Source organism: Dama dama, chromosome 1, assembly GCF_033118175.1.
Source record: "Dama dama isolate Ldn47 chromosome 1, ASM3311817v1, whole genome shotgun sequence".
NCBI classification, from domain to species: domain Eukaryota; kingdom Metazoa; phylum Chordata; class Mammalia; order Artiodactyla; family Cervidae; genus Dama; species Dama dama.
In genome coordinates, this window is record NC_083681.1 from 41,525,999 (window position 1) to 41,552,375 (window position 26,377).

The following is a 26,377-nucleotide window of genomic DNA, read 5'->3' on the forward strand; positions in this document are numbered from 1 at the left end:
TGTTTGGCTATTCTCTTTGTTGTGATAAAACTAAAGTGGGAGGAAATTGGAATTATGTGTTGAAAATTTCATAGTATTTAGTAGTCCATCTCTGTTTGTTGAATGAATGCAATGTCTTTCCATGAAAGGTGCATCACTAGAGATAGATAAATAGACAGACAGACAGATGATAGACAGATTGATAAATATCCGTATCTATATATTTGACCTATGGGAAATCTGAGGCCTCTCAAGCCTTGCCTCTGTTCCAGCAACTCTTCCATGGTTGGGAGCCTCCTGTTTCTTGATCTTCAATGTTTGTTAAATGAATGAATGAATGAATGAATCTACCTCTACTTAATTTTAAAGCCTGATGTTTCTACTTCTAAAAGGTAACTTAAATCTGGCGACTTCTCTATATCTCAAACTACCAACCTCATCCAAGGCCTTTCTTGCCTGGATTGCTGTATAGCTTGTAACTGGCTTTGTCCCATTCATTGTCTGATCAGAATGAGCTTTTTCATATATTCATTAGTCATGTTGTTCCTTTGCTTGTGAAAGTGTTCGTCACTCAGTTGTGTCTGACTCTTTGTTACCCCCTGGACTGTAGCCCGCCAAGCTCCTCTGTCCATGGAATTCTCCAGGCAAGAATACTGGAGTGGATAGCCATTCCCTTCTCTAGGGGATCTTCCTGACCCAGGGATGGAACCTGGGTCTCCTGCATTGCAGGCAGAATCTTTATCATCTGAAACACCAGGGGAGCCCCTTTGCTTAAACCCTTCAAAGTTTTTCCTTGCTGTTAGAACAAGACCCACACTCCTTACCCCAACTTAGAGACTCCCATGTGATCTTTTCCCAGCTTCCAGTCATGCTGGTCGATTTTAGCTCTTTGGGCCCCCTTGGACCCCCTTAGGCTGTAAGACTCTCATGCCTACTGTCTCCCCTGCCCTGTAGCCCATTCTTCTCACCCTTCATATACCAGCTCAAATGTATCTTCAGCCTGACCTGGTCTGACCAGTCTGTCTAAAGCAGCACTTCCCTTCCAGGTTTCTCTTTTTTATGCCACTAGATCTATTTCCTTCATAACAAGTGTCACAATCTGCAATGACCTGCTTTTATTTTACTTAGTGTCTGTCTCCATCCGTAGAATGTAGGCCCCATGAGGCAGACATGCCTGGAAAGTTTGCTGTCACAATCATAGCACCTGGCACTTGACAGGTAATAGGTGTTCAGTGCTGACGGAATGGCCTGGGAGTGAACTTGCTCCTGTCTCCCCCAACATACGTGTCCACTTCAGCCTTGCAAAAGGATGACCCTGATGCTGCTGTCCCTGGAGACTTCCTTTAGAGATGGTACCCAAAATGCTGCAAGTGACACTCACATATTTCACCCGGCATTGTCTGTGCATGCTGTCGCCGTCAGGCCTGAAATGAGCCTTCTGGAATCCCCGGGCTTTCTAAATGCTGTGAATATACAGCATTAACCAGGTCTTGCATCTCTCCAGAATAGCGAAGACATCTTTATGTTGAAATGCAGATTCTCTACTGAAAGGCCAATCTTTCATTTCAAACCTTGGAATAAGACTGGGTTTGTATTTATAATGTAAGTTCTATACGAGAGCATATTCTGGGCTCAGAGCACTTTCATTTGATTGCTCAATAAATACATTTTCACTCCTGCAAGCTCTTGCCTCAGAGTATTTTGCACTGAGATAGTCACGTAAGTGACAGTAGCCCTGTTGAGTTCTATTTAATTCTGTTCAATCATGTTCTGTGTGGTTCCAGGGATTTTCTGGGCCTTTGTGTCTCAGAGATGGTTTGAGAGTATCTTGTCTGGGAGGTCCAAAGAGCTAAAATGGGACCAGTGTGACTGGAAGCTGCCTACCTCATTTTCTTGCTGGGTATCCCAGGCAGGTTACCAAACGTCTCTGAGCCTCAGTCTTCTTGCTTAGTATGGCTCCACGAGGATTCTACTTTTATGTGCCAACTCCTGTGATGTGGACATTATGAATATCATCTCAGGTAAGCTCGAAATCTCACAACAGAGTGGGTGTGCTCAATAGAGTGAAAAGAAAGGGGATGTATTGAAAGAGAGGCCAGGGAATCAGAGCAAGAAAAAGCTTGCCTGGGATTAATGTTGCTACCCCAGCCACTGACACCCTTATAAGCAGCCAGTCACCACCTGCCTGTCATGATAGCATGAAGAGGGAGGTCCTAGACCAATGCCATGTCAGGCTGGATCAGTAATACCTGCTTCACTGATTCTCAGATGAGAAGATGAAGTCATAGAATAGTACGACTGATATGAGTTGTGTCCATTGTCCATTCATTCATTCATCAAACATCTGTTGGGCCTCTGTCATGTCCTAAGCCCTGGGCCATGTCTGGGGATGAAGACATATTTTGGGGACACAGTCCTGGCCTCAGGTAATCCCTGCAGCCATGAAGAGAATTGAGGCCCAGCCAGCCAGCCAAGGATGAGAGGAGGAGGCAGTCTGCATAGACTTCTCTTGCAAGAAGACTGGAATTGAAAAAGAGGCAAGAAATGAGAGGATAGGGTGAGGGGATCCAAGAAAGGTTTTATTAGGTGAGGGGGACTGGGGCACATGGATGATGTCAGGAGACTGATCCAGAGGAAAGGTAAGGAATGAAGACACAGATGAGAGGGTGATGACATATGTGCAGAGGATTTTGAGTGTGGATGGGGAGGAATCAAGTCATTGGAGGACTTCCCAGCAGTCCAGTGGTTAAGACTGTGTGCTTTCACTGCAGGGAGCTTGGGTTCGATCCCTGGTCAGGGAACTAAGATCCTGCATGCTGTGCGGTGCTGCCAAAGTTTTTTTCTTTTTTTAAGTCATTGGGAGGGATATTTGATTCCAAGGCAGAGGTTTTTAGGATGGGGACATGGAGGGGGAAAGTGTCCCTGGACACCGGGGATGAATCCTGGGGCCACAGGTGGTTGGGGACTGAGGAGGTACTACAGACACACCATGGCAGCCACAGGTCCTGACTGTCCTTCCTGGTCTTTGAGTGTGGGGACAGGCCCTGGGGAGATGCTGTTACAGGCCAACCATAGCTAGGGTCACGGTGGTATGAGAAGCATTCTGGAGGAAGGGAGGGGGTCTGAGAATCTGCCAAGGGACCCAGCTAAGGAGGTCCTACCCAGATTTTCAGTTGATGTTCTGGTCTCTGACAGTATCTCAACTAGCCCTTGAGTAGAAAGGAGTCATAGAGAGATTGAAAGATCAAAATTTTGCCAGTGTATAGTCATCCTATCACCATCCTTAAGGCTATACCTGAGGAGTAATGGGGTCTACAGAGTGGTCACTTACCCAGACAACGGCATGGAGAGTAGGGTCTTTCTCACACCCTAATGATTGGGAGGAAGTGAGGTATACAGAGGAAGGGGGCCTTTTCCCATCTTCTGAAACGGTGAAAGTTCCCATCTACAGGCCAGGTCACAAACATGGGGCATGGCACAGTAGAATTTCCTCTGTGCCAACAATAGGAACATGCACAGACAGATGGACTGGAGACGTGACTGAGTGCCTGGGGTCTCAATTCTGGGAACCTGGAGCCGAAGACTTGGCCCTAAGCCTGAGAATCCCGGGTCTGTAGCTTCAGGGACACAACAAAAATGACAGTGGGGGCGAGATGTGAAATAGGGCTGGCCCTGAGCCCTCCCAAGGCAGGGAGACACTTTGGGCACAACTTCAAAACCATCTCCATCTAGGTGTCACTGTCCATTGGCCAAGGGAACCTGAGACACAAAAGCAGATTGGGAAGACAGTATGTCTGTTTGTTGGGGGTGGTAGCCATTGTTTGGTCTAAGCGGAGGCTTAAAAGCTTTAGAGCACAAGGTCTCATGTGCCTGGTGCAGGGCAGAGACCTGTGCTTGGGGATTTGCTTCTCAGTGCTTGTGGGTTGTTTTTTTTTTGTTTTTTTTGGTAACCTGTGCTGCAACAATGACCTTGGTAGTACTCACTGACACTGGGTGCTTACCCAGTCCTAAGCATGGTAAGTGTTTTCCATCAAATGTTTCATGTAAATGCTTTCCATGAAATGTTTCATATACTCTTCCCAGCTCTTAGGAGGCAGGTTTTCTTTTTATCCTTTTCCCACATCTGAGTAAATTGAGGTGCTGAGGAAGATTCCAGCATTTGCTCAAGGTCACACAGGTAATGAGTGGCAGGCTGGGAGTCAAACCCTGGCCTGTCATATTCAATGCCCATGGTCTTGACCACTTTGATGTGCTCACACACGAAGTGGATGCTGAGGGTGGCTGAGTGGCATGTGGAATCAGGGCTCTGAGGATGCTGGTGGGGAAGGGGTGCCTGTTCCAGGGTGCGCCTGCTGCTTGCCCGCCTTGAGGGCCCCCTGGGCTCCTGAGGAAAAGCCTGGACTGCTGGTGAAGGGGAGGCTGCAGACAGGAACAGTGAGGCCCTTGTGGTGCCGTGAGGTGTTGGAACCGTGCTCATAATGAGAGGGAGGTTTGCAGAGCTGCCCAGATGCCTTTCATCTGCTCCCTCTGTGAAGTCCTGGGGAACAGTCTGGGGCCCTGGTTTGAGGCCATCATTAGCACTGTGCTGTCTGAGACAGTCATTTATACAACTCAAACAGCCTTTCCCGGCTCCCAGGAGCCAAAAAACAGTCTCCTCAGAGCTGGCTTACTGGCAGTGACATAGAACGCTGCATTCTGTCAGTGTGTGTCGAGAGGCAGCAACCATGCCTGCTACCCCCTACTAACATACCCTGCTCCCCCACCAACATATCCCCCTACCAAGCCCTGGCTGCAGCAGTAAGCCCAAATGACCCTCTGTCAGCCTGTCCATCTGTCCAGCCAGCCAGCCCATTGTGACATGGTGGTACCCAGTAGTACACCTGGTTACCTGTCCATCTTGTACCTGAGTGTGAGGTTGGTACACTGGTGGGATACCTGATTACCTGTCTATCTTGTACCTGAGTGTGAGGCTGCAGGGAGGCTCCCTCATCTCTGTATCCCTTCCGTGGTTCCCAAACTTTCTCCAGCACTAGCACCTGCGAAATCTGCTGCAGTGGCTGCAGGCTAAACAGGTATTCCTGAAGTGGAGGGGACCACTTTGATTTATAGGGGTGCTGTTTGAAAGAACTCCCAGTTCCAAGAATCCTAGCAGGAAACACAGGGAGGTGGGGTTCAGTGAAGAGCCTGTGCGGTCCTCCCACCCCCAACTTGGCCTCTTTTACTCCATGCAGCCTGGGCTCAGCAGCTCTGTTTCTCAATGTGTGTTCTAGGGAACACTGCGTCAGAAACACAAGAGGAGATTGTGGTGCAGAGAAAAGACTCAGAATATCAGAACGGGCTCAGCCGTTTATGAGAAATGCATGGCAGGAGGGAGGGCTATACTCACCAGTGTGGAGCTGGGGCACTACAGCTCCAGGCCTTGAGTGCCTTTCTTCTCTGTATCTGTATATCTAAGTGCCTTCCATGATTTGCCCTTGGGAGGAGGGGCCTTTTGATGCCCAGGTTGGGAAAATGAGGCATCGTGATGCTCAGATGAGGAAAATAGATCTGGCACCATCAGTTATTAAACTTCCAGAAGGCTGTTTGAAAGAGGGTAATGATACCACAACGCTCTATCTGAGAGACGGCATAGTATTTGTCCAATAAACACTTACGGGATATAAAAGGATTACAGTATTTGTTAAGGGGATGAAACACTAAGGATTGCTTTGTCATTTGAAATGTGCAATGGTTTGAATTGACATAAAGTTCTGTTGATAGGGAGGCGCTCATTTCTTAGGACTTGTTAATAATTACCCTGTCCCAAACCTGCTTGGCTTTCCCGGTGGCTCCCAAGTAAAGCATTCATCTGCATTGCAGGAGACTCGGGTTCAATCCCTGGGTTATGAAGATCCCCTGAAGAAGGAAATGGCAACCCATTCTAGTATTCTTGTTTGGAAAATCCCATGGACAGAGGAGCCAATCAGGCTATAGTCCATGGGGAATCAGAAGTGGGACACAATTGAGCCACTAAACCAAATCTACTCTAGAATCTTGAGGGGTGGACCATCTTGGACTGAATTTGTCTTTTCCCCAGACTTTCCATGTAACCTTTTGTGTACACACTAAGTTTGGGAACTGTTCCCCAACCTAGTGGTTCTAAATCGGCTGTGTATTGAAATCACCTGGAGAGATTAAAAAATGAAACAAAACTAAAAGGATGCCTGCATCCCTACCTGCAGAGAATTTGAATAGGACAGTCTGGGGTGGGCCTGAGCGTTTATAGTTTTGTTGTTGTCTGCTCCCCAGTTGGCACTGGTGTGCAGCCAGGGCTGGGAACTCGGGGAAGCCACAGACTCAGGGACAGCGCCCATCTGTGCCCTGTGTGTGAGTGTGTGTGAGTATCTTCTGGGCCAGCTCCAACCCTCGGAGACATTCATGGCCTGGACCTGGGCTCACTCCAGGACACCAAGTGGTTCCCTTTGACGCCTCTGGTTGGCCATCAGATAGGCTCGGCAGCCTCTGCTGTGTTCAAAGGATCTTGAGGGAGTCCAGGAGAGAACCTCCACGGCATTGCCGCTCCTGGCTCTGGGTCAGAAAAGTCCCTCTGAAGGAGCAGAAGGCAACAGCTGCAGCTGGAACCAGCCCATCCTGGGGCTGTTTCGATTATCAAATGGTGGAGGACAGCCTGAGGAGCAGCACTGATTGTGGGTGCCACGGAGCCACGAGCCTGACACTTGGCATCGACTTCTGTATGTTAGTGGAATAGCCAGCAGAGCCTTCTCCCCCCACTGCCCACCATCCCCATGCTCAAACAGGGGTGCCTGTCTTCTCACCATCAAGAGCTCCCTTCCTCCTGGATCCCAGGTTAGGAAGATATTCTCCTCCAGACACACGGCCCCCATTCAGAGATGGTCAGTTTATTTTCCATCTTTTATTAATCACAGCCACATGTAGCTGTTAAGCAGGGCTTCTGACTCCCAGTTCATTTTTTTCCACCCTGAGTCTTCTAGAAATCAAACTCAAAGCCAGGGAACTGGGTCCCTTCTTTGTGCGTGTCCTTATTGCTGGGCCTTTTTGTAACAGTTGGAAGGCCTCAGAACATCCTGCCCAGGCCCCACTTCCGAGATCAGATGAGATGGGGTGCATTCAAGGTGGTGTAACCATAGATCAGGTCTCAGATCCTGTCCTGTCTCCCTCTCACTTCTGGCCTCTGTGTTCCCTTCAGCAAATCTCTGAATCTTTCTAATGGAATAAATGGTTTTGCCTCTTCCTCTCCCCAGGGAAATGAGACAGGTGAATGCATGAGCCTATGAGGTTCCAACCATTTTTTTTTAGCCAATGACCCTTTCTTTCAAGAGTTTTCTATGCAAAATTCTAGGAATTTAGGACTCAAAGCGTTATGGTAAAGGGACCTTAGGCCTCCCCTCCCCCCAACACAGGGTCCACTTTCCCCAAGGGGGGGTCCACAGAAGCTCTTGAAAACCACTCTTAGCTAGGTTAATTGGGGGGAGGGCATCTTCTCTCCTATGGGGGATTCTATATCAAAGTCTTGGGAAAGTAGTGAGGTGGCATTTATACTTTGAAAAAGTATTCCAAAATGGCCATTATTTTTGTTTTCAATTGTGATAATTTATTTTCAAATTTCAAGAAATATGAAAGGAAAGTCAGAATTTTTAATATTTATGAAAAGGAGACATTGATTTATAAAAGGTTGCAATCCATTGATCTAGATCATTGTTCTACAAAGTACTGGTCACAACCCATTAGTAGGTTATGGAATCAATTTCCTAGTTCATAACCAACATTTGTTCTTTATTTTTTTTTTTTGATGCACCGCTAGGTCTTCGCTGCTGTGTGCGGGCTTTTGCTAGTTGTGGGGAGTGGGGGCTACTCTCCCGTTGTGATGCACAAACTTCTCACTGTGGTGGCTTCTCTGGTTGCAGAGCACAGGCTCCAGGCTGTGCAGGCACAGTAGTTGTGGCACATGGGCTTAGTTGCCCTGAGGTACGTGGAATCTTCCTGAACCAGGGGTCAGACCTGCATTCCCCTGCATTGGCAGATGCATTCTTAACCACCAGACCACCAGGAAAGTCCCCAACATTTGTTCTTAACAAAATGTTGTAGCATAAAATAGAATATACCAGAGTTAGTCACATATAGTAAGGCTAAAGACTGTTTTATAAATTGTGGTTTCCCTTATGTGTGTTTGTGTGTACTACTAGACATAAATATAGTGAGTTATAGTAAAAGAGGCCAAGAACAGTGGTCTGGATGGATGGTTCCTGTGGTCCTGGATGGATGGTCCTTCAGGCTCTGACTGCCCGGTGTCTGCATCTGGGAACTTTCTGACCTACTGTGCTCAGCTGTGCTCTGTTAAGGAATGCAGGGAGATAAGGGCTCAGAGGCAGGACTTCCGGGCAGGGTGAGCCCCTCACCCCAGGAGAGTCCAGCACCCCCACACATCCATCAATTCCGTTCTTCCTACTGGGGCCTGGCAGAAGGAAAGGTTAATATGGCACTGACCTTGCACAAGACCACAGTCCAGGATGCTAACTATGGTATATCTTATCCAAGACAAGTGGTGTATGTGTGTGAGGGGTCTGGGGGCCTCCTCTTCGTGACCCCCAACAATGGAGGGGCTTGTCACCTCCAGGTCTCTCTGGTTTGTGGAGTCTGCCTTCAGGACCCCACCTGAGCCATACCTCTCAGCCTCACACTCTGGGTTGTCTTGGGTTGTGTGGCTAAGATGCCCGCCCACTGGGTCACAAGCAGAGGACAGCCTGGAGGATCAGCTCCCATGCTATGAGGAATCCATGCGGTCTCCCGCAGAGTGACAGCCCCCTCGGAAGGGAATCCCTGTGTCCTCGCCCCTGGGCTGCACATGTGACAGACCATTCTCGCAGGAAAAGCCGCTGCCTCCCACCCCGCTCTCCAGTCAGACAGATCCGTCCTGATGCAGAGGCTCTCACATGTTGGCACTGGGTCCCCCTACTCCCGTGTGGCTTCCCCAACTTCCCTTACTCTCCTCACCCTAGCAGGAATGGAGTGAGGAGCAGGGAGCAGAGCCTGACCTTCCTCAGACACCCCAAGGTACCTCACTGCAGGATACCAGCGGGCTCTGGGTCCTCTTGTCCCATGAGGGAAGGTATAGGAGCCTTCCCTATCCCTAGCTGTTCTCAGTTACTCTGCATACCTGACTCTGGTGGGAGAGGTAAGAAAGCAATGAGCAGCCATCTCACAAACTCCCCACTGTTCACTCCTAGCTCTATCCTAGCACCCAGCATAGTACCTGCCCATAACTATAGCAACCTTCGCCAGTGATCATATAGCACACAGAATGTGAGAGACTGCCTTAGTAATTTATTTAGTCCCCACGAGGAAGCAGGTAGGATGATTATCCCCAATTTACCACATTAGGAAACCAAGGCACAGAGAGGTTAAGTGACTCATACCAGGTCACACAGCTAATGAAGAGTGAAGCCAAACTCCAGCTGTGTGGCTCGGAGGTCCTGTTCTTCCCTGCCAGACCAGGCTTTCTCTGCACAGCTGCGTCTCAATGCAGTTTGTTGATTAAGTGAATTAACTTTCATTTGTACCTCCAAATGCATAGTGTTTAATTTCCACCTCTCTGTGGGTACCCAGAAAAGGTAGGGCAAGCCCCTGTGTCCCACCAGGGGGCTTCTTTTTAGGCCACCCATCCAGAGGAAAGGGCATTAGAGTTGGGTGTGTCTCCTTCTTGAAGAGAAGGATATGCTCATGGATCCGTTAGAGGCTGTGCATCCCAGTGCCCTCTCTGGTAACCCACCAACCGTGAGGTGTGGCATGGAGATAGAAGCTGGGCATCCCAGGTTCTCTGAGCAGAGCTTTCATCCTCAGATCTGAGACTGAGAAACTTGGGCCTCCCAGAAAGGCTGGCTTGCCCCCCACCCCCGCCCCTCCCCACCCCTGTGATCCTTTCTGGGTGAAAGAACAGGCTTTGTCATGCACTTTGAAAATCCATTAGAACAGCAAGCGCTCATGATCGTGGAAGTCCCTGAAGGAAGTTCGGACCCTGTTGGTAATCCTGAGGTTCACTGTAGTGGCCTTGTCTGACCCTGTGCACGTAGCAGGAGCTTGGAGGCTCTCCAAGGCCCCTGGCTGACAGAGATAGATAAGGGTGGGACCCCTATTCACTGTGTCTGGACATGCAGACTTTCTTTGTCTGAAGCCCTTGCTTCTTTTATCTGTCTCAGAGCCGAGTCCACCTCCTTCCTCTGCCTCAGGTGCCCATGTAGCACGACAGGGTTGGTAAATTAAGAATTTACCAGATGGAAAGGTCTAATTTTTTTTCCCCCTTTCAAAATCACAGGCATGATGGTTGTTTTTTTTTTTTTTTTTTGCACACATTCTGCCGGACACATGCTGCATCCATAATACAGAATGTTGAGATATCATAAAGGTTTTCACATCTTTCATGTGATAAATATTTTTACCGTCATGCTTGAGAAATGGATTTTGTTTGAAATGGCCTATTTCCTTTGATGGCTTCTTTGACATGAATTCAAAGCCTTCCCTGGTCCTGCAGGAGCCTGGGGTTGGGAGGGCCTGTTTGTTAACTTTTTTCGAAGGACAAATCCACTTCTCTTCACTGAAATACAGCCTTGGCTGCCAGGGCTGGGAGATTTATGACTCAGAGCAACCATGAAAAGGTGTCCAGGGAGGCAACAGCTGCTGGGAGTGGTGGTACTTGACCCTGGGACCCCCACAGCCCGGGCACCCAGGAGCCTGTGAGCACACCCACCCCGGCCCTGGGTCCTATGGATCCTTCTCCACTGGCAACTGCACTTAAAGATGCAAATATGGCTGTTGAACCAGAATGCAACCCCATAATATTTCTTCATGCAAGTTTGTTTTTACAAGTGTTCTTCTCTCATCTTTGAAATGACACATTTTTAATGGTCTTCCAACATGCGGTGAGCAGCCTCTTGGGACTAGAGAAATCTGTTTTCAGAACGAGCCTTTGTAGGCTGCTGTGGGCTGCTGTGACTCTGTGTGTGTGTGTGTGTGTGTGTGTGCGCACGCGCGCGTATGTGCACCCCTGGATGGGGATACAGCTGGTGATAACTGAGCAAAACAGGAAGCCTGCTCTCCTCTGGGAGCCTGGTTAATAGTCCTGGGCTCTGGTGATTAATATCCTCTCCCTCCACACCTGCAGTGCTCCTCTCACCTCCCTGCCAACCTGACATATAGGCTGCAGGTGCATCTGCAGATCCAACCTTGGTGAGGGGTGCCTGAGGGAGGAGCTGCTGATCTGTCCCAGGCTCCGGCTCTGGGCTTTGGCAGCCTCAGAGGTACTTGGTAGACTTGGGGGTCCAGCAGATTGTCTGTCCCCAGCACCACTTTGCAGAAATCCTCGAGGGTAGTAGAAGATGCCCTGAGAAGGATATGAGGGCACTCAGAGGCTTGATCTACTTACATGGTCCAAGAATTAGCTGCTAGTGAGCTGTGTGACCTCGGGCAAGTCATTTAACCTCTCTGAAACTTCGTTTATTTATAAAATAAAAAATCTGAACTAGAGACCTAAGGATACCATTGAACATTCTGCTTCACCAATTCCCATGTGAGCTGAACTATCTTAGAATCGCGTGAAAGTCTTAGAGATCATTGCATCCCACCCCAGTAAGTTTACCCAAGAGAAAACTAAGGCCTGAAGAGAGGGAGGGACTTGCGCATTCACAGGATGAATAAGCTGCAGAGTCAGGGCTGGAAGGAAGTCTGTGACTCGCGTCACCTCTACAGCCTGGTTCTCAGAGTGGGGCCTCTCCAGCAGCTTCAGCATCCCCTGGGAATTTGTTAGAAATGCACATTCTCAGGTCCCACCCCAGACCTGTTGCTCCATCAGAAACCCTGGGGGCAGGGCCCAGCATGAGCCATGATGCAACAAGCCCTCTGGGTAAGTTTGATGTTCGTTCATGAAGGGGAACCACTGCCAGACAGCACACGGCTGCCCCTTTAAGACCAGAAGAAAGACACTGGAAACCCACAGGCTTCCAGAAAGGCTGAGACCAGAGAGAAGAGGGTAAAGTAATGTTACAGAGGACAGGGACACTCTTCCCAGCTTACTTCAGGCTGCAGGTTTCCCAAAGCAAGGACTCTCCTGTAGCCTGTCCCACACCTAGGAGCTGCAGCGGTTGCAGGCGGTCTGAAGCTGGTCCGGGTTGTAGACCATCTTTCTGCAAAGGAGCACATTTCTTTCTCCCCGTCGAGCCCAGCTATTCCCATCTGCATATTTGTGCCAGGAGAAACATGCCACTTTAATGTCAACAGGGTCACCAACTAGTTCATCCCAAGAATTGATGTGTGGAAACACTGTGTTTTATGTGTGAATGGTGAGGTGTATATTTAGTAGAAGTCTGGGTGCTCAGCTCCAGGCTGTCAGCTCTCAGGGAAAAAAAAAAAAATGATATGTGCTTCAGAGTTCATTATATCTCCTAGGCAGAATTCTAGGTTTAAAGGGTTGTTTTAAAGTAGCACATAATGGCACTTATAAATCCTCGTTCCTAAGGTACGTACATTTGTCACTCCCTAAAATGAGTTTTTCACATGTTCTTTATGTGGTTGGCTCAGAACATAAAAACTTGGACCTTTAATGGCTGCTTTCATTCTGCATAATTTTTAATCAAGTCCATTTCCATTTCCATGAGCGTGGATGCACACGCTGAGCTCTGGCTGTCCCTACCTGCCAGGCTGTCTCAGCTGTGAGCTCAGCCACACCCAGGTCCAGAGCCCACCCCGTAGTGGGTAGAGGGCATGGTGGTCCAGGCTGGCAAGGAAGCTGGTGTGAGATTTGTCTGCCTGCCAGTGGCCATCACACAGTATCTGGAGTCAGACGAGTTCCTCTTCCTTGTCTGCCATGTCAGCCCAGAATGAAATGACTAGGGCTTCTCCCTAGACCCCTGACTCATTCTCTAGTTTCTAGTTAGGACCCGTCACACTCCCTGAATTGCAACCTTCTCATATCCTTCCCAGCCCCTCCCAGGGGGGCAGGCCTGATTCCTCTGTCCTCTATTCTGGCCTTGCCGAGAGTCCTGCTCTCAGTGACTTAAACACCCAGGATCATAACTACCTTGGTCCTTCCCAGCTGGGGCTGAATTAGGTGGGCTTGAGTAGTGTCCCATGAGGCCCATACTAGGAGAGTAAGAGTGGGCCCTCATGCAGTGAGGCTGAGAGGTGTGTCATAGCCAGTGTCTTGGAAGTGGATGCTCTTGACCGGCAGGCAGATCCTAGCTAACACTCACCCAGCTCACAAGCTGCCAGGCAGTGCTCTGAGTCTGGACACAGGTTCCCTCCTCTGTTTCTCACTACTACCCTACGAGGTTGGTACTGTTATCCTATTTACTAGTGAGGAAACTGAGGCTCGGAGCAGTTATGACCTGGCTAGTAGATGCAGCAGCGAGGAGCCAGTCTGTGCTGCCGCTGCACCAGGGGTCAGCAAACTGCAGCCCAGGGGCCAGAGCTGACCTGCTGCCTGCTATAGAAATACTCTTTCTGGAACAAGGCCACACCCACTCATTTACATATGATCTATGACTGCTTTCAAGAGACCAGGGCAGAATGGAGTAGTTATAACCAAGACCTCGTGACCTGAAAACCTAAAATACTCACTACTGGTCCTTTACAGAGTCTGCCAACCCTCACATTACATCATACTGCTTCTGATGACTCCCATGAAATCTAACGCAGATGGTTTGAGGTATCTGCCAGTATGCAATTTCTCAGATTCCCAGATGAGAAAACTCCCAGAACAATAGAACTGCAGCTTCAGGGAGTTTTGAAAGCCAGAGTTTGGGGTAGCCAAATTCACCAATTCAAAGCACAGCAGCGGAGGCAGGGACGGCAGTGAGGGGCCAGTTGGAGACGAGGATGGTTCAGTCCGAGCTGGTGGGGAAGAAGCAGGAGGCAGGAGGGCAGTGGCCTCGGCACATGCCTGGCACCTCCTGGGCTCTTGTTCGTTGTTCAGTAGCTGGTGCATGAGGGAGGCAGGGCCAGGGTGGCTTCAGGGTCGGCGACGAGGCTCCCAGCCGCCTGCTGCCCTCATGTGCACCCGCCCCCTTTGGAGAACCTGACTGGCAGCCCTACCCTGCTTTCCTGGGTGTGTGCCCTTCGTGCAGCCCCTGAGCTATGGCAGGGAGGAGACAACCGCTATGCTGCGAGCTGGCACGTGGTCAGCTCGCAACAAATGTGAGCTGTCATTCCTTTGCCTCTCAGGGTTCCAACCCTGAGAGCAGGGTGTTAGAGTCACACCTTTATGAAGAGCAAAACCCACAATGATGGAACTCTTACTAGGTAAGGCAGAATAATGTGTGCCCTTCCACAAAGATAAGTACATCCCAGTCTCTGGAGTTTGTGAATGTTACCTGATATGGCAATGGGGAGTTAAGGCTGCAGATGGAATTAAGGGTGCTCATCAATTGACCTTAAAATAGGGAGTGTCCGGGGTTATCCAGGTGGGCCCAATGTAATCATGGGGTCCTTGAAAGTGTCAAAGGGGATCAGAAGTCAGAGGGATGCCACGTGAGAGGAATTCAACCCACTGTTGTTGGCATTGGCCATGAAATAAGAACGTCATGGGCCAAGGACAGCAGATGGCCTCTAGAAGCTGAAATGGAGGATTCAAGGATTCAAGAATTGTCCTCTAGGACATGCAGAAAGGAACATAGCCCTGCCAATACCTTGATTTTATTCTAGAGAGACACTATCAGACCCTTGACCTCCAGAACTGCAAGATAATACCTTAGCATAAAGTCACTAAATTTGTGGACATTTGTTATGGTGGCAACAGGAAACAAATACACTGATCAGGAGTCTGACAGTTTGCTAAACACTATACTGATGCCACCAGCTCACCTTATCTTCACAGTTAGAGGTTTTATTATCCGCATCAAACAGACAAGCCGGCTGAGGTTCAGGGAGATTGACGAAGGTCACACAGCCTGTCTAGGGCAGAGCTGACTCTGGACCCCCTGTAGGAGGCTGTCCTCCACCATGCAGGCCTGGCCCTGCCTGGTCAGGAGGCCTTCTGTGGAAGCCGCTCCCCTTCCCTGCAGTGCTCTCCAGGTGCCAGAGGAAGCTCTCCCCCTGTGTCTTTTCCACAGTGGATAAAGTCCTTCTGCAGAGGCTTCTAATGGTGTGGGGCCTGAGACTGTCAGAGCTCCTTGCTTCTGATTATCTCCAAGCTCTTTCCTGCCGGATCCCACTTCTTTCTCTTAGCCATGCTTAGGATTCTTGGAAAATAAAGCCTAATTGTGGGGGCAAAAGAACTTTAGCTCATGTTGTACTGCATCTCTAGAAGTGGAGAGGAGGGGAGACCCTCAACTCAACACAGTACTTTGCTTCCATATTATTAGGACTCTTAGCATATCAAAGGATGTTTTTAAAAACCTGAAGATCTCCCCTTGGGAGCCCAAGTACAAGTGGAGGCCTGATGTCTTCCTTTTCGAGGAGTAAGAAAAGCATCATGGTGATGTGCGCAAGTCCTTTTTCTCCCCAGTAGAACCCAAACACTGGGTCCATCTCACAGGGAGGGAAATGGGGATTTGCCCAGTTTTGGAGGGGAGGGTGGACTGAGGCTTCCTGCCTCTCAGGACCACCTGTTTCCCACAGGATCTCGGTGCCTCCCTCTGGCTAGGACAGGCCCTGGGGCACCACTTTGGATCCAGGGCTGGGTGTTGCAAGAGAAGTGGGGAGGACACACATCCTGGAGTGTGGAGGTGGCACTGCAGAGGGCAGGCAGAAACAGTCGGGACTAGCCGCTGCTGTTCTGGGGTGAACCACCCCATGTGCGGAGGTGTGAATCCTGCCTCATCAGTATTGCTCCCATGGACTGGCTCTGAGGCTCTGAAGATGCTTCCTGGGCTTCCGGGCTTCTTGGGCGAGGCCCAGGCACCAGGCTGTTTAAGTGGGAACAATGGTCCTTTATCATCAGCAGGGAGCCAGCCAGCAGGTGATACTGAACACCAACAACGTACATTTCTGGATATTCAATTAGCCCTTTTCTTTTTAACCCCAAATAAAGCATACAACAAGACATCTCAAGAATGGAAAGAATGAAACTAGAACACTTTCTAACACCATACACAAAAATAAACTCAAAATGGATTAAAGATCTAAATGTAAGACCAGAAACTATAAAACTCCTAGAGGAGAACATAGGCAAAACACTCTCCGACATAAATCAAAGCAAGATCCTCTATGACCCACCTCCCAGAATATTGGAAATAAAAGCAAAACTAAACAAATGGGACCTAATGAAACTTAAAAGCTTTTGCACTACAAAGGAAACTATAAGTAAGGTGAAAAGACAGCCCTCAGATTGGGAGAAAATAATAGCAAATGAAGAAACAGACAAAGGATTAATCTCAAAAATATACAAGCAACTCCTGCAGCTCAATTCCAGAAAAATAAATGACCCAATCAAAAAATGGGGCAAAGAGCTAAACAGACATTTCTCCAAAGAAGACATACAGATGGCTAACAAACACATGAAAAGATGCTCAACATCACTCATTATTAGAGAAATGCAAATCAAAACCACAATGAGGTACCATTACACGCCAGTCAGGATGGCTGCTATCCAAAAGTCTACAAGCAATAAATGCTGGAGAGGGTGTGGAGAAAAGGGAACCCTCTTACACTGTTGGTGGGAATGCAAACTAGTACAGCCGCTATGGAAAACAGTGTGGAGATTTCTTAAAAAACTGGAAATAGAACTGCCATATGACCCAGCAATCCCACTTCTGGGCATACACACTGAGGAAACCAGATCTGAAAGAGACACGTGCACCCCAATGTTCATCGCAGCACTGTTTATAATAGCCAGGACATGGAAGCAACCTAGATGCCCATCAGCAGATGAATGGATAAGGAAGCTGTGGTACATATACACCATGGAATATTACTCAGCCATTAAAAAGAATTCATTTGAACCAGTTCTAATGAGATGGATGAAGCTGGAGCCCCTTATACAGAGTGAAGTAAGCCAGAAAGATAAAGAACATTACAGCATACTAACACATATATATGGAATTTAGAAAGGTGATAACGATAACCCTATATGCAGAACAGAAAAAGAGACACAGAAATACAGAACAGACTTTTGAACTTTGTGGGAGAATGTGAGGGTGGGATATTTCAAAAGAACAGCATGTATACTATCTATGGTGAAACAGGTCACCAGCCCAGGTGGGATGCACGAGACAAGTGCTCCGGCCTGGTGCACTGGGAAGACCCAGAGGAATCGGGTGGAGAGGGAGGTGGGAGGGGGGATCGGGATTGGGAATACATGTAAATCCATGGCTGATTCATATCAATGTATGACAAAACCCACTGGAAAAAAAAAATAATAATAATAATAATAATAAAAAAAAAAAGAATGGAAGGAAAGTTTTCTAGAAATCACTTAACTGTACTTTTGAAACAGGTGAATTTTATGGTATGTAAATTACACCCTAATAAAGCTGTTAAAAAAAATAAAAGGAGTGGAAGGAAAGGAAACTGCTTTAAGAATTCTTATCTGGATATTCAGCACTGCCGGCTCCATTATTTCATGCTTAGCCTTCATCCCTCCAAAAGCCGACTTCACAGCGGCTCCCCCCACCGCTGTCTCTTCTTGTTCTACAACCAAGGAAATGCAGACTTGAAGGGCTGGGCTGTGGATCTAATCCAGAGAAAATGAAGAACAGACCTAGGAGAGTGGGAGAAGGGGCCCCCAGGACACTCCGGGAGGATGGTGGGGCGAGGCGACAGGGCCATCTGTACCTGTCCCCCAGATGTCCTTTAGACATAGGGCCCCAGTGCACACAGCAGGCAATTACCTGGGATGTTGGCCTGCCTGTCCTGCTTTCTCCCTGCCTCCCTGTCCCTGGACTTCTGGATCTCACCACCAAACACCAAAGCTTCAGCTCTGAGCATGGCCTGAGGGCAGAAACCGAAATAGCAGGATATAGGACTGGCTGCAGGGCAGAAGGCAGGCCCTCTCGCCAGCCACCCTCAAAGTCTGTTTAACTCTGCCTTGAAGAGGGGCATGTAGGAAACTGAGGAAAACCATAAAAAAAAAAAAAAGAAAAAAGAGGGCTCCACTGCTTTCTTGGGGAAATATTCCCTAAGATGCCCATACGGAGGGATCAGAAGCAGAGCTGCCACTTCCAGCGAGCACCCAGCCCAGCTCGGGCAGCTGGCTAACTGGTCCTTAGCCACGTGGGCCTCGTCCCAGGTGGTTCAGTCTGTCCCCCAGCAGAGCTTGGCCAGTCCTGCTGTCCAGCCCCAAATCACTTTGACTTCCAGCAGTGATCGAGCAGCGTGACCCCTCCTGTTGCTATTTTAAGATTCATCTTAAAGTCCAAAGAGCAGAGTCGGTCTCGGGGAGAGGTCTGGGCTACAGCCTCTTCTGCGGCTCCTCCGGCCTCAGAGTTTCCACTGAAGGGCGTGGTGGGAGTGGACAAAATGGCTCAGCTTCAAAAGACAGGGATCCCCAGGAACGCGGTCCTAGAGAGGACAGGCCATCAGAAATGGGAGGGGCTGGGCAGCATGGCATGTCTGCTTCACTCCAAGACCCATTTTCTTTCTACTCCATTGTGCAGTCTTGGCACCGCGCAGACGGGCAGAGGCAGCTGGGAGAGCATTCACTCAGGCTGCTCCCTGAAGCAGCCCTTTTTACACAGGTATTCCTCCCACTTTCAGCATCAGCGGCTTTAGAGGCCTCACGGGCCTTGACTGGGTCTCCAGATGGCCTCCTTGTGCCTGGCTGGCGAGCTAGGTAGGGCTCAGGCTCAGAGCTGCAGCCTCGGGTGCATTCATTGCTTGGAGCTTCGCAAGCTGCTTTCCTGCCCCACTTCCCTCCTGTCTCTGTGAATTAGCATGGAGGCTGTCAGGACCTGGATCTGCAATTCTCCGCTCTCATTAGTGGGCTGCTTGTCAGACTCTGTGGGCCTATCTCTGGGACCATATCGTGGCATTTCCTGGATGCCTTCTGTGATCACTGGCAGAACTTTCTGGAAAACAGGTCATGCGTGATGAGGCCTGGGCACTAACATGGGGAACGGATGAGCTGAGTGAAAGGTCTCCAGAAACCCATAATTGGGGCCTCCTAGGAAGGGCTCAAGCAAGTAATAGTCAAACTGTACTTAACTAGCAAGGCACAGGCACCAACCAGTTGGCGTAAATGCTGGTCACAGCATGAAACACGATCCTGGGGTGGGGTGGGGTGGGGAACAGGGCAGGCATACACCTTTCAGCTGCTGGCTGGTAGAAAGATCTGGATCATTCCAAGAAAAGGGCCAGAGCAGCTGGGTTAAGAGGGCCCCATGGCCTTGGGGAAGCAGATGTTTACCAGTGCGCTTTGAAGGTATTGCAGTGGGTTAACAGCTGCTGTGAACCAGTGCAGACCAACTTCAGCCGCCTCCCAGGGCCTGAAGTGCCTCCAGTCCTCAGGCCAGACAGTGTATCTCTCCCACAACATGGAGGCCGGACTGTGGTCAGGAGTACAGTTTCAGCATCAAGCTCTTTCCTGTCTCCGAGCTGCAGTCACCTCTCATCTGTGATGGGAACGATAGAACCTATATCATGCAGCCACTGTGATGGCCTGGTCTTGGGGTACAGTGTATGAGGGGATCAGCTTCAGGGGCAAGGTTTTGCAGTAAACACCCAAGATTAGCCTGTAGTCCCCTCCTCATTGGACCTCAAGTAATTTTTTAGTGGTACTTGGCCGCTTTGGACAGAACCATTGGTGATGGTTGGCAAGTGGCACTTTGGCATATGTGCTTGAAGGTTCAGAAACTATTTCCAAATCACATTATGGCGAATCCAGCCTTTCAGACTTGCAGTTTGTGTTGTGGTTCTTCCTTCCCCATTCACTGGCCGTCCCAGGCCTGCTGAGGTCCTGGCAGCTCCAGTTCTTGTTCTCTAGTTTTTGCTCTGTTAGAACCATCTGTCTGGAGGCCGAGAAGGACCATTGGCTATGGGGAGGTCATGAGCAGAGAGGGGCAGAGCATGGCACTGCCCCCTCAACCAATGAGTCTCCAGTGAGTGTCCCCAATAAGCCGGGCCCCACTGGGGCCCCGCTGCGGCCCACAGCACGTGGTTGCTCATGGTGAGGCGGGGGAGGCAGAGGACCAGCTCCCCTGCCCGGGCGTTACACGGGTGCTGCTTGTGCCCCGTGTGTGACTGTCTAGTGAACAGGCCCTTCGGTGTTCCTCTCAGCCTGCTTCTCCCTAGGACACAGACGAGCTCAGGGCAGGGTGAGGAGTGGGCTGGGCCACGGCCCCCGTGCTGTGCTCAGAACCCTCCGAACACTGGCTCAGTGCCCGGCTGAGTTCCTTGTGTCCTCATTTGTGCCATGAATGAGCTCTCCCGTGGGGGCCCTCGGCCCCCTGAATATATTCATCTCTCAGGTCACCCCCTCCATGAGTCAAGAGTGAACCCCAGCGGGGGCCACAGCCCATGTCTGCCCCTCGGGGACACCTGATCATTGGGTGAGAGACATCTGTGGGTCTTGCGCCTCACCAGATATGTCTGGACACCCCCGGACCCCTGCGGAGGACCCAGCCCAGGCACTTCCGTGGGGCCTCTTTGTTACCCTGTGTCAGACATGGTCCTTCTTATAGGTCTGCTTTCTTACTGGAGAGAGCAGGGGGTTGAGTCTAGGACTGGTTAAGGGGAGGCCACTCTGTCGACATGGGTGCCCTTCATCTGGGGCTACACAGCCGCAGCATCTTCCAGAGCTGGGACCTCAGGGCAGGGCTATCCATCTTCCTCATCTGAGCTCAAGAAGGGTCAGTGGAGGAGCACCCCGGTGGGCTGCGGGGCGATGTGTGTCCTTAGCCACTACGCTCCCTGTGCTAACATTGATTATGTGCTGGGCACCGTGCTACGCTCTCACATGGACCTTCTCATTGAATATGCACCAATAGTCTAAGAAGAAGGTACTATTGGTACCTATTCCATTTTCCAGATGAGGAACTGAGGTGCAGCTAACCTAATCTGGTGAACGGCAGAGCTGGAGTATACATTCTGTCTCTACAGCCAGTGACCCTAAGGAAACAAAGTAATGGATTAGCAGAGGCAAGTCCTCTTTACCTAAGAGATGTCAAATGGGAGGTGTAGAGCAGGGGTCAGCATACTTTTTCTTAAAGGGCCAGAAAGTACATCTTTTCCACTTTTCAAGTCACGTGGATCCCTGTCATACCCTGCCTTTGTTGTCCTAAAGCACTAGAGCTAAATATAGAGCAAGTAAATATCATGTGTTATAATAAAGCTTTATTTACATAAAAGATGGTGGGCCAGATTTAGCTCTCAGACCATAGTTTGCCACTTGGTAAGAAAGTGTCAATGCCCCTGACAAGCTGGGTGACCTCAGATTAGTTATTCAACTTCTTCATCTTTGGTTTCCTCATGTCTAGTAACAAACCACTACGGGGTACGTATTAACTGATTTGTTTTGAAATGATGGACTGATCTCCTTGTAAGAGCCACATACTCTGCTGGGAGCCAAAGATACAGCAGGGAACAAGACAGATGTCCTCCTGCCCTCATGGGATCCAGCCTGTGAGCATGACAGAGATAACCTTGGGTAAAGACATCAGCCAGCACTATGCTTGGCTCAGGCAGAAATTCACCAAATATACCTCCTCTTCCCCCTGTCCTGCCCCTGACTCATCGTTCAGAACCCACTGCTATCAAATTTGTTGTCCTTTGTACCCATACTGAATACAAAGGCAAAAGCACGTGTTGGGACTCAGGACTTTAATATGTTTATAATCCATTTTTATGCAATACTGCTCTAATTGTGAATCATAATTTTTTCATTAAATGACCTGATTTTACTTGATAATATCCATTTAGGTATGTAAGAGCAGTAAAAGTCCATTTGTGTTAAATATTATATGTATGATTCAGTTGGTTCACTCATTTAGATTTTTACTACTCCTGAATCCAAACGAATGAACCATCCATCTTTTAAGAAATAACAAGGACCTTCAAGATCAGGTGAGCCCTGTATTTCCTTTCAAATACACCAAGTCGAGGGGCCAAGGGCAGCCTGAGCTCTGGGATGGAGCTTTGAGTAGCACCACAGTCCCAAAAGTTCTTGCTTTGTCATGGAAATGCACATGTAGTTCGCATTTTACTCCTTTAAATGTCCTAATATGTTTAATATATTTGAGTTTCCTTCTGCATCTTTAAGGAAAACTGATAACTGAGATGACAGGCCATGTTCATCTTTGGAATTCACCTGTATCCAGCCCTTTGCTCTGTAGAGGCAGTGCAGCCTATTGGTTAGGACCGCTGCCTCGGGGGACAGACTACCTCAGATTGCATCTCAGCTACTTCTCTTCCTTCTAAGTGAACCGGGTCAAGGTTCTTATCCTCTGTGTGCCTCATGTTCACTGTCTCTAGAATGGTGACAGTGGCAGTCCCCACCCTGTAGGGGGAAATGAGTTGGTATGTGAAAAATGCCTGTGGCAGAGCCTGACTCCTGGTAAGCACTCAGCAAGCGCTAGCTGTGATGGTCATCCCAGTGGTTACATGGATCTCCAGTGTGAGTATGTGCCCAGGACATGGCCCCCGAAAAGCAGAGGTGCTCACACGTGTTCACCCAGCACCTGTGAGTCCCAGCTCCGTGTACACGAGTTTTGGTGCCTCCCTGACTCAAGTCTCTGGCATTGGTGTGCTCACTCTGCTTTCAGAATCATTCACTCTCTAATTTGCAAGGAGCTATGACAGCCCCCTCTGTCCACGACATCCTTTGTGTACCTCCAGTGATGGGGCGTCCTCCCCCAGGAGCACCCCTTCTGTGATAGGAGTGTCCTGGGTGCTGGAAGAGCCCCTTATTTTCAAGCCTCCTCCTCTTCCCAGATGGACTCTTCCAAGAATCTGTCAGGAAGAGGTAGTAGGAAGAGCTGTGGTGTGCAGCTCTGAGCTCTTCAGCCTGGAAGACCAAGGGGCCCTAGCCCTTTGCCTGTCTCCAGACTGTACCTTTAAGTTACCTGACATAGGTGTGTTTGCACCTACTGGCTCCGTGTAGATAGCTAAAGGGACTTTGGCAAGTGTCCTAAGCCTGCCTCTCCTGTTCTGAACCCTCTTCTGCTTCCTCCTGGTCCCTGTCTCATTCCAGGCTCCATCTCTTTCTTACATCATGTTTATGAACATGAAAGGCCAATCCAGTGGCCTTAGCATCCCTGTCCAATTTCTCTGATTGCTGACCTGAAATGGTGGGCCTGACTACCTCTCCCTTGGAATGAGTTCCATAGTCCTGACCAGTCAGCCTGTGTCCTGGCAAGGCCTACTCATTATCCCTGTAAAAGAGGGACTTGACCCACCAGGCTGCCCTTGCTATAGCAACCCTGAGTTGCATTTATTGTGCACTTACTCTGAGACAAGTGTTTTATGTACATTATTGCATGTAATCCTCACAGATCTCAGGAATGAGGGGTAGGTATTATTATTAATATCTCCACATTACAGGTGGGGAAATCAAGGCATCAAGAGGTTGAGTGTTTGCTTATGGTCATGTCGCCAGTGAATAGTGGGGCAGAGATTTGTTTGAATCCGTGTCTATATAAATCCAAGCCTCTGCTCTTATAGGTAATAATACCCCCTCCATTTTCTTGGAAATTTCCAGGAGAACCATGAACTCTTTTGACCTGGTGTGAGCATTGCCCCTACAAAGTCTACCAGAGGTCCAATGAGCAGTGCCCAGAGTGTGTGGGAGGTTGGGGATGGTCTGTCTGTCCCCTGTGCCAACAAGCCCCTATCCTGGTGGCCAGAGCCTGAAGCAGCAGGAGGCAACCTGGCCGAGGGTCCTAGCAGTTAGGTAAATAAAATAGGGTGCAGCCAAGAAACTCTCAGCAAGACCAGACAGTGGAGAGAGAGTAGACTGGCAAGAACTGGGCAAAGGAGCAGGCACCCAGCTTGGGGACCTGGGTGTGGAACTGTTCAGGGCTATCAGAGAATAAGGGTGTGATCTGGGGAAAGAGAAGCAGAAACCCCATTCAAGGGCTGGGACCAGCATCTCTGATGAGAAGGCAGACTGGGAAAGGAGGAGGTTCTGACATAAAGCCATGGGGCTTCAGGATCACATCCGTTGGCTTCCCCTCAGACTCTGCTGGGTGTATTTCTCTATCCATTGTGTTAGTGGTTGTTGGGTGGATGAATGGATGTATGGAAGGATAAATGAGCTTGGGGGAGCATGACGGTTCTGTTCCTCCCCACCCCCAACATTGGGGCTAAGATCGTTTTATCCAAAGCAATGGTGAGGAAGGGTAAGGGGTTGTCATGGCATATACAAGAGTGTACTCTGACCTACTGTCTCCTTATCCCTTCTTTCTCCAGAGGCCCCCGCCAAACCTGAGGAGGCAGAGGCTGAGCCCTTCACAGACTCCTCTCTGTTTGCACACTGGGGCCAGGAGCTCAGCCCAGAAGGCCGGCGTGTGGCCCTGAAGCAGTTCCAGTACTACGGCTACAACGCCTACCTCAGTGACCGCCTACCCCTCGACCGGCCCCTGCCTGACCTCAGACCCAGTGGGTGAGCAGAGTCAGTGGCCAGGCCCTTGTCGACCTGCCCGTGGGGAGGTGGGGTCCTTGTGGTGCTGGGGACAGAGCCAGGACTAGGTGTCCTCCCCGCTCGGCCTGCATCGAGCAAGTCACTCTCCCCTTCCTCCTCCAGCCTCAGTTTCTCCATCTGCTAAGCAGGGAGAAGGCTTTTTTCCACCAGAAATAAGACATTTTGAGGATTAATAACCGAATTTAATCCTTAAGGGCACAAGAATCATCTGGCACTCCTGTTAATAAGTCATTTTAACCCAATTAGTTGCATTTTTATGAACAATTATTTTTTTCTGTAAATTAGTTTCTTAAAGTACATCCATCTTCCAAGGCTAACAAGTCATTACACCCGACAGAGAAGTCTGTCTTGACTTCTCTCTTTGTTACAAAAGATGTTCCTTTAAGGTTCAGTTGGAATTTTTATTACTCCTAATTATTAAAAATGTGGGCACGTACCACAGCTGAAAAAATCTCATTAACTTTTGTGAGCTCCCCCCTCTGCACCTTCTCTTCCTCTCTTTCTACTTATTTTTAAAATTTTCTTAAAGCTGCAAACCACAGTTAGCTTGTGTCTGGAGTTTTCAAGAAAGATCTTGCTTCTGGGTTTGGAGTATGTGTTCTTTGGAAAGGAGAGTTCAGTTCAGTTTCATAGATATTTATTGAGTTTCTGCTGTATGCCCTGTCGTTAGGTATGATTTTTCTTGGCCCAGGGGAACCTGGCTGGGCTCTAGTGATGAAAGACCATCTGAGGATCTACAAGGGGAAAAAAGAGTATATGTTTATTTAAAAAATACTTGGGGGCTTCCCAGATGGCTGAATGAGTAAAGACTCCACCTGCAATGCAGGAGACATGGGTTCAACCCCTGGGTCAGGAAGATCCCCTGGAGGAGGGCATGGCAGCCCAGTCCAGTGCTCATGGCTGGAGAATCCTGTGGACAGAGGAGCCTGGTGGGCTACAGTCTATAGGGTCGCAGAGTCGGACATGACTGAAGCAACTTAGCGCACACACAGGACTCTGCGGAGGCCTCAGCCATGATCTTGGCCAGCACAGAAGCTATGGACTCAGGCGCAACTCGATACACATTTTTCCCAAAATAAGGGGAAATGGTAGATTTTGCCGACTGCAGCATGGCTATAATGATGACTGGTGTTTACATGGGCTTGACTGGTTGAGATGTGCTTCCCATATGGACCACACTAACCTGCATGAAGGTGGGCAGGCAGCTGGCACAGTCCCATTCAGCGTCGAAGTAGCTGAGGAGCAGAAAGAGTAAGAGTTCTGGCTGACGTCACACAGTTGAATAAGGGACCGAGCCGAGACTTGAACCAATGTAGCCAGAAGCCAAATCCGGGCCTTTGACTCGAGCCCACCGCTGGGCTGGCCTTGACTGTGCAGGAGGCGTGCTGAGAGCCGACTGACCCTGCAGCCCTTCCACCCTTCACTGAGAGAGGCGCCCTGCACACCAGTCCTTCCTGTCTCCGTGGGAGAGAAGCAGGAGTTGCCCGGTGGAGACAGGAGGCCTCGAGGCATTTCTCTAAAGTGCAGGGCTCCCTGGAAAGCCCGCTCTGAAGGAAGTGCATTCAGAAAAGGCAGCCCAGCCTGGACTTCCCGAGTTTGCTAAGAAGGTGGCGGCAGGTGCGGGAGCGAGGGCCAGAGGGGGATGTCTCTGAAGGATTCCAGGTGAGGTGAATTCTGTGGTTTCCTCCTGAGCCACTGGAGAGAAGCAGTAATCATAATGGAAAGACCTGTCCTCTGCACAGAACCTTACAGTTTATGGAGCTTCCACACCTCCCCTGTGGGCAAGGCGACTTCTGTCAACCCCTTTTTATAGCCAGTAAA

At 49.4% G+C, this 26,377-nt stretch overlaps 1 protein-coding gene across 1 annotated transcript in view; it reads left to right on the plus strand.

Moving 5' to 3' along the window:
* GALNT18 (polypeptide N-acetylgalactosaminyltransferase 18) overlaps positions 1-26,377 on the plus strand; it is a 341,618-nt gene that overhangs the window by 141,474 nt on the left and 173,767 nt on the right. Inside the window, exon 2 of the mRNA XM_061132121.1 lies at positions 24,325-24,517. Coding sequence (XP_060988104.1) covers positions 24,325-24,517 — 193 coding nt within the window. The remainder of the gene's footprint in view (positions 1-24,324; positions 24,518-26,377) is intronic.